The 15,843-nt window shown below is 37.5% G+C and overlaps 1 protein-coding gene across 3 annotated transcripts in view; it reads right to left on the reverse strand.

The window, feature by feature from the left end:
* Positions 1-1,145: 1,145 nt before the first annotated feature.
* acvr2ba (activin A receptor type 2Ba) overlaps positions 1,146-15,843 on the reverse strand; it is a 130,108-nt gene continuing 115,410 nt past the window's right edge. Inside the window, exons 8-12 of one of the 3 annotated variants that reach the window (XR_005633789.1) lie at positions 13,817-13,931; positions 13,592-13,730; positions 12,971-13,101; positions 8,206-8,656; positions 1,146-1,267 (exon numbers count right to left, since the gene is read on the reverse strand). Coding sequence is in view for 1 of the 3 variants with exons in the window: in XM_039753652.1 (XP_039609586.1) it covers positions 8,462-8,656; positions 12,971-13,101; positions 13,592-13,730; positions 13,817-13,931 (580 nt within the window). In the remaining 2 variants the exon portion in view is untranslated. Of the gene's footprint in view, positions 1,268-7,869; positions 8,657-12,970; positions 13,102-13,591; positions 13,731-13,816; positions 13,932-15,843 lie in introns of those variants that run through there. The other 2 variants (XR_005633788.1, XM_039753652.1) reach the window with 2 other exon arrangements.

Here is a 15,843-nt window from a genome sequence, read left to right on the forward strand (position 1 = left end):
TAAAAACTGCGTTATGTCCTGTGTATTTTGTGGGTGGGGTCACCTGCCAATCACTGCCCTACACCCTTTATATTGGGGGGCCTTCCGTAGTTCCTGGCGGTTCCTTTCGAAGGCACTGGGAAACGGAGTGTTTACGCGTGTTATACTTTGTCTTATTGCTTTGTGATTTCCTGGATTTTTGAATTTGTGTTCTGTTTTTTAACTTTGCCTTGGGATTTTATATTAGAACTTTGTTTGCTGTGCTTCTCAGGCAATTCCCTTTGTGCCCTACCAAGCCCTTTGTTAAAATAAATCTTTTAGGGCGGATGTCGACTTTTAATCGACAAAAGGGGTTGAGGATGGCTATCAGGGGCAGAGGGTGAAAGTATGCTGTAAATGCTGATAAAACTCACTGTTACGTTATAGGTAGACCCTCTTAGCTCGGAGGACTGTTTGACACGTTGACTTGATGTTTGAAACCCTGCATGTGTGTGAGTAGCGTGGAGTAAGCATCGTCTAGAATGACATCGACATCGGGAAGAAAGCGAAGCAAATGCACAAAGCAAACTACTCTGCATATTCTTTCTTTCTTTATTTATTTTTTTTGCATATTATTGCTGAATCGGACTCCAACTTATTCAACTGTGATTTTGATACAAGTGATCTGGAGATTGAAAACGAAAGTCAGGTGCCTGCATCAGCTGACCGGTCGCCAGCTGATCGTAGTGTTTGACACGCTCGTGCAGCTGATGCGCCAACGAAAATGTTCGCCCTGGGAGGGCTACACAGACATCGATCTGTGGGAGACGAGCTGGCAGCTGGACTTCACCAAACAACGCGGCCTGCTGGTGGACACTGCGGATTAGCAGCCACTCGACTACTTCAAGCCGTCTTTTACCAGAAAGTGCCTTTCAGCTTATGAGTGATGGGACAAACACGTAACAAATATGTGAATATGCCTATTGTAGGGGCTCCTGGAACATAAAACAGAGCGACATTTATCGTAAATAAGTGTTTTATGTTGATTTATGTGTGAAACCATTGCTCTGTGTGAAGAAAACTGAGTTATTTGGAAACATATTCAGCCCTGGGACAAAAGGAAGAAAAAATAATTAGCTCTAAAAGAGTTAAAGGCCCCTTTGTACCTAGTCAGGGTTTGGATGGCAATTCCTCTGTTACCTGACGGCAATCTTTGTGACTTCTCTGCTTTTGACAGTAGCGTCATAGGAGGTCTGCAGTTTGATTGGCTCGGCCATGGAGCAGAGCTGTGGAGGTCTATAGCTGGACTCTATTGGATGGAGATGAAAGAATAGCATTAACAACAAGCTTTTATCTTGCAATGAATAACACCAGGAGAGCAAGTTTTGAATGGTTTATCAGTATTTTATTGTTTATTTTCATATACAAAAAAGATAAACTTGAAATAATTCTTTCTAGTATTTTTTTTTTTTGTTTCGTTTTTCTCCTAACCATCAGGGTGTAGTTGCTTCACACAGGGCAAATACTACATTCATACGGGATTATTCTTGTACCCGGTGCAGAGAGTTGAAGCAGCAACACCCCAAAACTAGGCAAATCTAGATCAAACTCTGATACTCGGTTCTAAAATTACCACAGTAAAAATGAACAATAATCCACTGCAAATTCATGAGCTATGTTACAATGATCGCTGAAAAATGTCTTTATTTAATGGCGGTGAAACAATGTTTGCTTTTCCACGGTATTTCATATAGGCCAATATAAAAATTGCTTCTTCTTTTCCTTTTTTTTTTTGTTTTCATCATATTCTTCAGTCAAAAAAGGGGTAATGGCAACAAGTGTAACTCTCCGTATACTTGTTTTAGTACATTTATGTTAAATCAGTAGTACAAGCTATCTCTGTTCTACATTTAGCTACAATAGTGAAATATAACCTACAACATTTACATTTCACATATCCTGGTATAGAAACAGCACTTACAGAAGACCCCCTCCCCCAAGACACTGGAAACCTTTCTTTATGCCCCCCATCACAGAGTTTCTCTTGTCAGGAGGACTTTTAGTTCATGCTGCCATTGGTAATTTAGAAAGCAGTGATGTGATACAAAACCAAATCTCAAAAAGACCGCTGATTGTTTGAATAATTCTGAAATAAAAAAGAAAGAAATGGGTAACTGATGGCAGCATGATGCCCCTCCTGTTTAGCCACATGGACTTGGCTGACGACTCAGTGAAGTGGTATTGTACAGTAACATGGCATCTGCGGATTGACAGAAGTGACAACAGGCTTTTGTGGAAGAAAATAAAAAAATAAAAAAAGTCGTGACTTCTGGAAAGGCAGAAGGATTCCTCGGGTTTCTGTCATTGTTGGCATTCATGAATTGCTTTATATCCCAACAGGGGAGTAGTAATACTTCTTTCATTTATTCATTTATTTTTTAAAACAATTTCCTCAAAAGGATCCTTGGACCCTGAGTCACAGTTCAATTTGAACCATACACTGAACACTGCTAAAATAAATAAAAATAAAAAAAAAAAAAAAGTTAAATTTTTCAATTCTAACCAATATTCAAGTGTTAAACTTGAACTGCATTAGCTTTACGCAGAGGAGAAATGTAGGAATGAGGGGACGCACTTTGAGAACACAAATTGCTATAAGCAGCCCCTGGACTACATCTCCTTCATGCTTTAAGACCACTTCTAATGACGTTCCTAAAACTCTTCACAGTATCTTATAAAATAGTTGCAGAAAGGAGAAAATAAATATATAAATAATACAACAGGGCCAAAAAAAAAAGAAAAAAAAAAAAAAGGCAACCTGTTGGTTAGAGAATGAAAGCAGGCGCTTTGTTCAGCCTGAATGAAAACAGAACAGTGCAACACCACTTCAAAGCTTGCTACAGCGTCAGTCTTTAAACTGCAACGTAAAAAAAAAAAAAAAAAAAAAGAAAGGTTTCCCCGTCATCAGAAGGTTCATTACACATTACAGTGATGCACAAAAAAAATGTCTTTCCTGTTTGCGTGTTTTTAGTGTACATCTTGTGGTATTAAAGGAGTATCCAGCTAGCAACACTGTTTCACATGAGGTTTGAGGTAATTGGTTCCTGAAATACCTGGATCACAACGTTCTGCATCCAGAAACACAGCTGGCCAAGGTTTAGTTTATTTCTTTCTTTTTTTTTTTTTTTTTACAAAAGTCTGTATTGTTTTCTATGAGGTACTACAGCAGAGACAGAGATTCACAGCAGTTGCTTTTACAGATGTGATGGAAAAAAAAGGCACCATAGAAAAGAACTTTGGGATTTTTGTCGTTGTCATGTATAAACCAGTATATCATATCAAGGTCAATTTCACTTTTCAGACTGATTGAATTATCTACATTAAAGCTAATAAATATATTTGGAAAACGCAAAGCCATCTTTGTTTAAAATTTTAATTGGAGACAAAAAAACCTCCCTTAACGTCCTTTATGGTAAAATCGTGAGGATTAAAAAGAATACGAGTGTATCCATGAGTGACGAGAGGCTTGCAGACCTTCTCCTCTTACTGCTGTTAGGTGGAGATACGACGGTGTTCGATTGGGGCGACACGTTATCTGGCATCAGACTTTCACAAGCAAGCAAAAACACACAAAACCTGTCAAATCTTTGAACAGACCCCGACACCTAATGCTTTATTACGTGGGGGTTTGTTACAATGTGAGCACATACCCGGAGAATGTCCCCGCTGTGCTGGGGTGGTACAGATGAACGGTTGACTCTCTAAATCATCATATAGACCATTTTAAGAATGTATCAGTTCCCAAGTTTACCTGCTCTCGTGCTGGTAAACCATTAATGAGCTGAAAGGTCAGCAATTAGGGTAAATAGAAAATAAATATTAATACTGAACGAACTTCTGGTATTCCATTAACTTAACTGATCTCTCAACGGGACCAAATATAGAAGCTAATTTAATTTGAGAATGTAGACAGCAATTATGACTCCACTGCCCCACTCTACTGAGACTAACGCTATCCAGTATGCACAAAGCAAAACAGAACTCCAAAAAAGGTGGAGCAGTAGAACTGGTTAAATGTGGGTGTAACAGTGATTAGCAAATGTAATAAGTCAAAGAAAATCTGAACTAACTTTAAAAGAAAACAAAAGTAGACTGATGAAAAAACTAAATTGCAGCATTGTTAAAATGGTTTAATGTACCAACATATAAAAATCTAAACAGGAAAACGTCTGCTTTCAAAACTTGATGATGACCTCTATAATTCTTCCAGTGGCCGTAATCTCTACTTAAGTCACTAAGAACAGCAGAACGATCGTACACAACTTTCCAAGTTGCCGATCTCGCTATTTTGTTCTTAACTCAAATGGCTACAGAATGGAGACACGCAGGTTTTGTGCACTGCCATTGCTACGATTGGGTGCCGGGGAAAAAAAAGAAAAACACCTTAAAGACGTCCTGATTTGGTCTACATGCAGATTGTCTAATGTCACATCTATATGCTGCTAGTGGGTAAAGCCCAAAAAAAGATCTGGAAAATGAAGAACTCCTAGCACCTCAACACACCCAATGAGGAACACAAGAGTCATGGGCTCCACTCTTAATACAAATACACATCAATAAGAAACAAACAAAAGACTAAAAAAGCTTTGGTTTGCTTATAATTAGTACTCTGTCCCAGGGTGGGCTTGAGCCTTGATACATTAGTACATACTGTTAATCAGATTAAACTTTTATGGGCTATTCCCTATTAAAACAGTATGAATCATTTAGTCGCTCCAATTGATTTACAATTCATTATTGACCAAATTTCCTCTAAAAATAGTTCTTCTTTATCAGCAAGTGGGGGGGTCAGGAAAGTATATGGCAGCAGTTTGCTACCACATCACTTATCATATGCTGACGGGAATCATTTATCATTAACCGGAGCGCATGCATAATCAAGAGAAAGAGAAAAAGCTGACGAGAGGGCTATTAGAATGCACTTCAGCAGAGCGGCTTTGGGTTGAAAAGTACAAGCAGGAGGACTGAAAATGAAAGGACACACTGCAGACTAGCAAGGACCAGAGGGCCTTTGAATTTCACTTGACTTGAGCAAGAAATACTAGCAGGCAAATGGGCACATCAGGGGGTCTGGGACTCTCTCGGAGGGCCCGTCCCCTTCTCTCAGGCAATGCTGCGGTGTGACAGTGACAGTGTGCTCATTCTACAAAAACCGTTAAACTTTATGACAGACAACATAGAAGTATAGAAGTGAAGGATGTGCTTGCAGATAATAATGGGGTATCCACTGTCCTGCCTTTCACCTTACTGACAAATGCTGAACTTTTATTAACTTTATTATAGTATTAGTTCATTGCGAAAAGAAGAAAGCTTTAATTTTAAAACTACCCGTTTAGCACAAGTTAATTTTTTACATTTTTTTTATGAGACTTTAAACGTAAGAAGTTTTTCAAATATCGTCATTTTTGTCATTTATGACGCACACGCTCGCACACACATTCACACGCTTACTGGTTTTATTTTGACAACACAAACAAAGAGAAATAGCCACCAGCATGCTGCAGCTCTCCTCCTATGTGAAAGCGATAGAAATTAAATAAACAACACTCTCCCCAATGTACAGCACGCTGCCTCTTCACAGAGATGGGGGAGAAAAAATAAAAAATAACATTACATGGCAACTTATGGCACTTCAGAAAAATTAAAACACACACACACATACAGAGTGAGAAAAAATAGGGGCTGAAATATTGAGAGAAGCAACTGCTGTGAAGTCTGTGCTGTCACTGCATGAACACAGTTCTAGTATACAGAATCGAACAGGAGGACAGTAAAGCTTTCTATAACACTTGCATCTGGCTGAAGTACATTTGTTTTCACTTTACTACAGTTTTTATTGATTTATAGTGTATATTTTATACTTGCACAAGAGACACCAAGCCTGTGGCTCGAGTCCCCTTGCAAATGTGGAAACTTAATTTCAATCAGACTGAAGTGATCTGAGGAAAGGCATCACTTCCCCACGAAAGAAGTCAAACTCAGTCTTACTAGATAATAGAATTTGCCAATTATCTACAATGTATGAAAAATTCAAATAAAAATATACCTAAGCTACATGTGAAATGTCAGTGCTATAAAAGTGTTTAGGAAAAAACTGGCAGGGAGGGGGAAAAAAAGATTTACTGTCCTTTTAAAGTAACAGACAAAAAATATTATAACAATAATAATAATAATAATAATCAGAAGTGGAAACAGCCAGCACAATTTATGAATAATGCCCAGGTACCTTATACAGGCAGTATTCTACAACTGTACACAGTTATTTACAAGGATGTTTTTTTTTTTTGTTTTCTTTTTCATTTTAATACAACATAAAATGGTAGCACTTCCTAAAAGATTTTGGAACTCAGTCTTCATTTTTCTTCTGCTTTAAACTCCCTTGTCATAAAAGCCAAGTTACATTAAAATATATTTACTACAAGACAACACAACTAACAAAATATATAATAAAACTTATACACGTAGAAAAATCTGAGGTATTTCTGGTTTGAGGTGGTCTGTGGTCGTGAATGCTTTTTTTTTTTCGTTAATTTGTGTTTTCTGTTTTAAACCTCGGAAGCCACAAATTTTTCATTTTGTGTGTGTGGTTGCATGTATAATGTTTGTCTGAACGTTGCATGGTTTACAAAGTAAAATATAGGTTTTCAAGTTGAAACAGCAGCATTAGGGACATTCACCGACTGTACAAGTACTTATGGCATACTGAAATGCTATCGAGAGAATATGCACCTGTTTAAGACAAAAGGAACTCCAGTAGTATCAGTAAGGAAAAACAAAATATATATCAGCATCTCAGAAGAGAAAAACAAGAAAAGAAGGAAAAAGTAAAATTAAATCAATCAGGCATCTTTTATGATCGCTCCTGGCTTACCTCACTACAGAGCAGGGCTTCTATAAGTAACTCTTTGGTCCCTCTGAATAGTACAAAAGCAGGAAACAAAATATAGTAAGGGACCATATGACAAACTCAACCCTTAAAATCTTCTCCTCTGCAAATGAAAGCCTAGATTGTTCTGCCGAGTGATTTCCATGTTCACTTCAAAATACAGGAAACACGATGCAAACAAAGACAGTCTACCACTGTGTCACGAATGACATGTTTTTGTCTGGACAGTATTTGAAATACAAAGTGTTTCCAAAATGCAATTATTTAGCAAATACAAGGAACATGAGCTTAAATTAAAGTTCTTATATTTTAAAGTGTACGTGGAATTTTAAACACTCTTCTGTCTTTTTTCCTGTTTAAAAAAAAATAGATATACCATCAGCCGGAAAGCCCATCACTACATACAAACATACATATACTGCTTATTATGGACCTAGAACGCACACACTGTACATATACATACACACACACATATATATTCCTTCACTGTGGTTTTAAGTATCTGCCAATTGATACTCTACACACCTTTAGCAACCCAGATCTCTCCAGGAGCAGACACGTTCACTTATCTTTTTGAGTTAACTGTGTGTCATGGACAACACCCCGCCTCAAAAAAATGAAAAATAATAATAAAAAAAATTAAATTAAAAAAGAAAAACAAAACTTTCCCACCCCTCCCTTTAAAACATTGCCCTCCAAGACCAGTTACCTGAGTATATTTACGTACCTAACAAAATTTTTTTAACCAAATGCTGCAAAGTACAATGTCCAGATACTTTTGTGTTCCTCCCGAAACTTATTCACCCCTTCTAAACAAAAAAAAAAAACAAAAAAAAACTCCTTTGTCCTGCCTTCTCCTATGTTTATATTTTATATATACCGAGATATTATTTATATATATATATATATATATATATATATATATATATATATATATATAAAAATATGTGTGTTCCAGTGACACCCGTTAGTTCCGTAAAAGACACGTTTACCGTTATTTTAAGCACTCGCTTTCAGAAAAAGGAAAAAAAATTTTACAAATAAAAAAAAAAAAAAAGAGAGAGAAAGTCCTTGAGGAAGATGTGTGTAACAGTCTTATTATTCCTCCAAGGTTTTGCAGCATTGTTTTATAGTCCAAGATGGTAGATGGTTCAGTTATTTTTGTCACAAAATGCACCACCTTCGGAGATGGAGACGAGAATAAAAAAAAAAAGAAGAACCCTTCCAATAATGATAAAACATAACAAACAAAACCAAAAACAACTCAAATGACTGAAATGAAATAGTTGAGGTACCTGCACCTTTTTCAGCATTCATAAGTCGGCACCTGAATGCGCTTGAGATATCCGCTTTTTTTTTTTTTCCTGTTTCTTATTATTATTTTTTTCCTCAAAAATACAGTAGAGAAGTGTGCTGGTAATATTGATCCAATCCAAAATAATAATAATTAATAAAAAAGTCAGGATAAAATAGCAGCTGCATTTCATGTTTGTTATTCACTCCCCCAGCTTTCTTCAGAAATTCAGAGTCTGGAAAGACGAGGGGTTTGACAAGGACTCAGATACTGGACTCTTTGGGTGGTAAGTCCACATTGGTGACCGATGTCACCATGGAAACCAGGCAGTCCGAGGTAGTGCCGTTTGTCAATCTACGGATCTGGGAGATGCGCTCTTCGACGCACCCTGCCGACAGACGGGCCTCTGCATCGTGGTCCCAACATTCTTCAATTGTCTCGCACATTTGTGCTAAACCCTGAGGAGGGAAAAAAATAATGATTAGAGTGACACTGGACAAAAAAAATTACAGAAAATAACAGTTGTAAGAGCCAATCCTAGTAAGTGAGAGTTAATGTTATGTTCACATATATATTTGCCGAACTATAAAAGAATGTTAATTTTACATAGCCAAAGGAAGGTTCCGTTTCATCCCCTATAAGAGAACATGTATTAATACTCTGCTATATTTATGATGTAACAACAGAATGATTTCATTTAAACAGAAAGAGAATTTGTATGTCAGCAAATGGAAAGATACAATCTGAAAACTGTATGCTTCTGTATGTCATATCATGTGTGTATATGCATGCACAATCGACCATTCATATCCACAGGATTCCGCATCCATGGATTTAACCAACCACGGAAACAAAAGTGTTTTTTAGTGATAAATTCCAAAAATTTCAAAAAGAAACACAAGAATTTGCCATGCATTAATTTCACATGAATGAACAGATGTGTAAGCATCACCTGTGGGACACTGGATTGAGTGGAGGACTGGCAGGGGGGAGGACAGGGTCAGGTAGATGCAATAGCCCTTCACTCATGTCCCTTGTGGCTCAGTAATGATCCTTATACTGTTTTACTTACATAAAAATTGTTATAATTTTTACTTCTTCTAAAATCAAGTTTGATCAACATCTTGGTGCTCATCTAGAGGCCATCATCAACTGCAGCAAGGCTAGTCTGAGGACCTCACTAAATCATCCAATCGACAGTATCAATGGGCGGAGTGTACAAAGTGACGGAACTTAATCAGTGCCAGCTTAAAGACTAAAAGTCTGTTTATACTTGGTGTGTCAGTATCTCCACAATAGTCCACTAAGGTGCAAGTGATACATTTTTCATCAGTCCTAACATGCATACCCTACTTTTGATAACTGCATGCCCCCACTCTTTATTAATTACCTGGCACCATGCATGCACTAAATAAGAAAACACATGCTCACTAGAAGAAACAATTGTGTGAAGTGTCACTATGCACACCTATACAAACCAACATTAAAAGCACACAGCAATAGCCAAATGTGAACAAATTCATGGTGTGAAATCACCCAGACCCTGAGCAAAGATTAAAGTTTGTACAGGCATAAATTGAAATATCTGTAGCTTATTACAATTATCTTTGGTTCTTTGTGTTAAGAAAAACTTCCTAATATTTGTGTGAAATTTACCCTAAATAAGTTTCCAACTGTGTCCCTATGTTCTTGATTAACTCATTTTAAAATACAAGTCTCGATCCACTGTACTAATTCCCTTCATAATTTTAAACACTTCAATCATGTCACCTCTTAATCTTCTTTTGCTTAAACTGTAAAGGCTCAGCTCTTTTAATCTTTCCTCATAATTCAACCTCTGTAGCCTTGGAATCAGCCTAGTCGCTCTTCTCTGGACCCTTTCTAGTGCTGCTATGTCCTTTTTGTAGCCAGGAGACCAAAACTGCACACAGTACTCAAGATGAGGCCTCACCAGTGCATTACAATGGTTGAATATAACCTCCTTGGACTTGTACTCCAAACATCCTGCTATATAACCTAACATTCTGTTAGCCTTCTTAATGGCTTCTGGACACTGTTGGGAAGTTGAATGCTTAAAGTCCACTATGACTCCTAAATCCTTCTCATAAGGTGTACTCTCGATTTTTTCCGACTTCCCATTGTGTATTCAAACCTAACATTTTTACTTCCTATGTGTAATACTTTACATTTACTGACATTAAATTTCATCTGCCACAAATCTGCCTAAGCCTGTATGCTATCCAAGTCCTCCTGTAATGATATAACGGATTCCAAATTATCTGCTAATCCACCTATCTTGGTATCATCTGCAAACTTAACCAGCTTGTTACTTATATTCCTATCTAAATCATTTATATATATTAAAAATAGCAATGGCCCTAGCACTGACCCCTGTGGAACACCACTCTTAACATCGGCCAGTTCTGATGAGGTTCCTCGCACCATCACCCTCTGCTTCCTGTGTCTGAGCCAATTCTGCACCCATCTACAAACATCACCCTGAACTCCCACTTCTTTTAACTTGATGCCCAACCTCTCATGTGGCACCTTATCAAATGCTTTCTGAAAGTCCAGATAAATAATATCATAAGCTCCACTTTCATCGTATCCTTTTGTTGCCTCCTCATAGAATTCCAGCATGTTAGTAAAACACGACCTCCTCTTCTGAACCCATGCTGACTGTTCAGAATAACTCCTGTCCTTGCCATGTGTTGCTCAATCTTATCCTTAATAATTCCTTCCATTAATTTTCCTGTGATGCATGTTAAGCTTACTGGCCTATAGTTGCTTGGATCTGCCCTGTCACCCTTTTTATATAATGGGATGATATTTGCCATTTTCCAGTCCTTCAGAATCTCTCCAGTGTGCAGTGACTTCCTAAAAATGTGTCAAGGGTTTATATATGTACTTACTAGCCTCCTTAAGCTGAAATCAAACAAATCGCCAGGACCAGAAAATATTTATTCTTGTGTTCTTATTTAATCTAAGCAGCACTTCTCCCTCTACAATTTCCAAATCCCGTGCCGATGTGATGTGTTGTGCCAATATGGAAAAGTATGTAACTTAAAGAAACTTAACTAAGAGTTAAGTAAGAAAGTGAAATATTAGGAACAATAAGTTGTTTTTTGTGAGTATTATTAATTTTTCTCAATATCACTAAACCTTTTAGAACAAACATACTTGGACTAAGAAACATTTTTGGTACATGGATCACATTGAACGCTTAAATCATTCCAGTAGCTGAAGAATGTTAAAATCCTTGAAGAAACGCCACAACAGTATTGCTAAATCCACCTAATCTGATTCAGTGTTTGTGGGACCCCAGAGCCTAACCTAGCCACATTGTGCAGACAGGGCACACTGATGAACACACTCAGACAAGGCACAGTTACAATTATTAGTTAGTATAACACACGCCTCCATTTAGGACATTGGAATATTAAAAAAAGAAAAAAAAAAAAGTGGCTAACAAAAAACCCAAACATAAATGGAGGGAACAGGCAGAAGATTTTAGGCCCCAGTTTTAACTTGGAAAAACTGCATCAACTGAACCTCCATACCAGCCCTAAGAAGGACTCTTGACCAATGAACAAGCGAGAGAGTCATATCTTTGAGTAAAACAGTTGATTATATACAGTACTTGATTGACCATAACACTTGTGATTTGTCAAAGATTTAATTTATATTATGTAACAATTCAAAACTTTAACCATTTTCCCCCTTTCTAAACATGAAGTATGGCTGACCTCCCTTGAATTACATGAATTTTAATGGACTGACCTGAAACTTTCCATTTAATTTTTAATACCTAACCTGTAAAAAATATTAAAATATATTCTCCAGATCTGCATGTGAGGAAGGAAATGGAAGAGAGCAAGTGGGTCAAATCCAGAGAAGCAAATTAAACTTGTACGTAGGAACCGCATGTGTAACAGTGATCACTCTTCACAAGTGCCTCCACATGTCAGTCCTATGCTGGGCTGGGCCACAAGCTTCTGTTCTGTCTGCACAATCCTCATTACAGTGATTGATATGTCTGTCCACTTGCATTTTGTATTTGCTGTATCTATATGCAATCATCTGCTGTCAGCTACTTCTTAATGCTGCACTGCCCTGTATTTTATGACTGGCCCATATTTAATCTTCTGCTGCTTGCACATCAGGGCATAGAACTCATTTCATATAATGTAGCCAATACTAAATATAAGTATCAAGGGGACAGTATCGAATCAATACGAATACAACTTGGATTGGTGCACTGGTATGTAATACACAAGAGCCATACAAAACCTTTAACATTTTGAACTAAATCTGATTTCTCTTATGGTAGATGACTTCCCAGAAATGGCTCAAAATTGATTTATTAAAATAAATGGCATTAAGTTACAAGTGGGAATATTAAGAAAACATTTGAATTAAATGCAGTATGATTTGTAGCATAACATTGCAACAGCAGTCTACACGTTTTATAGTTTATAAAACTAGACAATTCAAGCCTGCTTCCTCTTGTGCAAGGAGCCAATTTAGAGTGTAAAATGGAACTAAAGCTTGGACTGGTTACACAACAGCCATACATTCTGAGCAGTTTGGATATGTTGCTTCTGCTCATTCAAGGAGGCCTACATTTATAGGAACACAGAACATCATTTACCAACAGACACCTCAAATCTATAATCAGTCCAAAAAGAATGAAGGAGGCAACGATATTATCTTCATTTGAATTCCACTTATCAAATGCCAAATAAAGATGTGTTAAAAAAAACTGTAATTACAGAATGTTTAAGCCAACAATCTTTGATGGTGGGCCTCATCTTCTTGTGGACAACAATTTCCTGCAAATCCTCCAGGGATGGGTGTTGTCCAATCTCCTCTTCAAATGGCAAAACATACTCATCGACAGGGCCTTGAAAACAGAATGAGAGACAGAGAGAGAGAAACATTAAAGACCTCCTAAGGTTTAAGGAAACTACTTAATATTTCCCCTCATAATGGACATATTAAATGTTTATTGGAACACAGTGTACTGCCTCTCATCCCTTCAGTATTTTAAAGAGCCTTTAAATGTGCCCAGCATTGCAACAAACAGCTTCAAGACTTGTTATTTATTGTTCTTCATACCACATCACACAGCTCTGTTTACTGGCTTTTAGGTTTCTCCTGCCATATATCGAATTCGCTATAAATATTTTATTGCAAATGTCTCCTTTTTTTCAGATGATAGAAATCTGGACTGCAGCAACTGCAAGAAATTGTAACACTTGGTTTGCAGTCTTAATCCTTTTACCTGAGGGTGGAAGGACACTTGTTTCATAAGTAACTAAAAAGAAAACCTGTGCAGTAAGACAGAATGGCTTCCGATTATACTGAAAGTATTTCTTTCCATAATCTCTCACCATCAGAGGCTGTGCATCGTGACACCAGCTCCCAAAGCACCAGGCCCATGGCATACATGTCTATCCTGAGGAAGGCATCCCGTTGGAAGTTGATGGCTCCCTCCAACACCTCCGGTGCCATATATCTCCTTGTCCCCACCTATATTAAAAAACACGTCTTATCATCAGGCCACTACATAGCATACTTGAGCATTTTTACAACATTTTATATAGTAAAATGGTTACCTGCCCATGTGTATCCCCAGGTGGCTTCCCAGGCTCAAATCGAACAGCCAGGCCAAAATCTGCAATGACTGCCGTCAACTCATTTTTCAGCAGCACATTCTTACTCTTAAAATCTCTGAAAAAGTGGGGTAGAATAAAATATAAAAAATATATATTTAATACAAAGAAAACTAAATGGGAAGCAGCATTTACAGAATATAACATCCACATAAAAACAGGCTTTTATGCAACCTTGGTGAGAGGTTTGAGCTCAATTCTGATAATTTGAGGTTGTTAATCCATAAACCTTTACATAATGTCAAATTCATGTGAAAAGAACAAAACAAGATGTTACTTGGAACAGGGGCTATCAGACTAACATAACCCAATTAGCCTACACTATATTACCTGTATTAACCCATGTAAAAGGACATGAAAATAGCCTACTGATTTTCTCTCCCAAGTGTTTAACAATTCAGTAATCCAAATCAAACTTTCCACTGTCCACGTTCCACATTTAATAACAGCAGTTGTGAACTTGCTTATTTTAATCCATAAGCAGGACTCCTTCAGTACAAAACACAAACTCCATAAACAAAAGACTTGACATTTTCACCTGTGTAATGTGCAACAAATGGACCACAATCCTCACATCAGCCAAAATGTAATCATGAAAGTCTGAAGTCATTGGATTGGACATCAAGTCCTAAAAGCCCTGAAAATGGGCTAAACAGGAATACCCATCTCAACGGAGCCAGTGAATGATATAAACACGCCTCCCGCCAAGTGTAAATCAGTGACTTAACTGCCAGTCTGCTAAGCTGCAAATGGTCATCATCTTATTAGTGCTGTGGAATCCAAGGTGCCTGGGGCGGCACTTGCCAAGCTTGCCAGATGGGCCATAATGTTGTAGGAGTGTTACTTTTTTCCTTTTGTGCATGCTACAGAGCTACAGTGCAAATGGCTGTACATGTTCAACTGATGACTACTGTGACTCTTCACAGCAATAGAAATTAATTGCTGCATCAAATTAAAGTGTGGAGGTTTAAATACCACTTGAGGTTTACTTTGTGTTTCTAAACAGGTGATACAATCAGGCTTGTCCACTGTATAACCCTTTTATATCTTTGGTGCATTATTACATTTTTTTATTTCCTATATAAAATTTAATATTACCAATATTTCACAACAAAAAAGTAGGAGCATATGATCTTACAGTACATGTAGCTATCTTCAAGGGGAATCTGTTCATTCTGTATGATATCAAAACCGTGACTTAAAAACTTCCAACTTTACTGTTAGGTTGAGTACAGAATACAGACTGTACTGAAAACATTTGAGTATGTAAAGATTTTTTTTTTTTTTTTAATTACTGCTTGTAAAATAGTTTTGGTTACCACTGTGTTGGCTGGGATTGGCTCCAGCAGACCCCCATGACCCTGTAGTTAGGATATAAAGGGTTGGATAATGGATGGATGGATGGAAAGTAACCTACACGGGAAATTTAGCATATATTCAGCTTGGATTTAGAAAGTGATCCCCTTTACTAATGCGAGTGTTGTGAGGAAGATGGCAGCATGATGGCACAATTGGTAGCTCTGTCATCTCACAGATCCAGCATCTCATGGTTGCCCATGTACAGTCTACAAATTCTCCCTCCATTTATGTGGATCTTCTTCCCACACCCCCAATGACAGTTCGGTAAATTGGGGATTCCAAATTGACCTTATGTACACAACCGCACTTGCACAGGTGTACCGATGGATAATCATGCTTTCTTCAAAAGTTAATTCCTTTTATAAAACTGCAAGATGCTGAGAAATTAATTCAAGCTTTTGTTTTTGGTTGGTTAGATTAATGTAATGCACTTAAGAGTAAACAGCAAGTTGAAGTAAACTTGGAAAGGTGGAGGTACTCACTGGAGAGGTGGGGAATGAGAATCAGTAGGAGTTAGATGGAGTACATGTGCGTAAGTGAGAGGGAAGGTGGAGGAAGCGTATGACTGCAAGGAGCAGAGGTGGTGAAGGTAGACTAATTTAAATGATTGG

The sequence above is a fragment of the Polypterus senegalus genome, chromosome 5 (genome assembly GCF_016835505.1).
Source record: "Polypterus senegalus isolate Bchr_013 chromosome 5, ASM1683550v1, whole genome shotgun sequence".
Lineage (NCBI taxonomy): Eukaryota > Metazoa > Chordata > Cladistia > Polypteriformes > Polypteridae > Polypterus > Polypterus senegalus.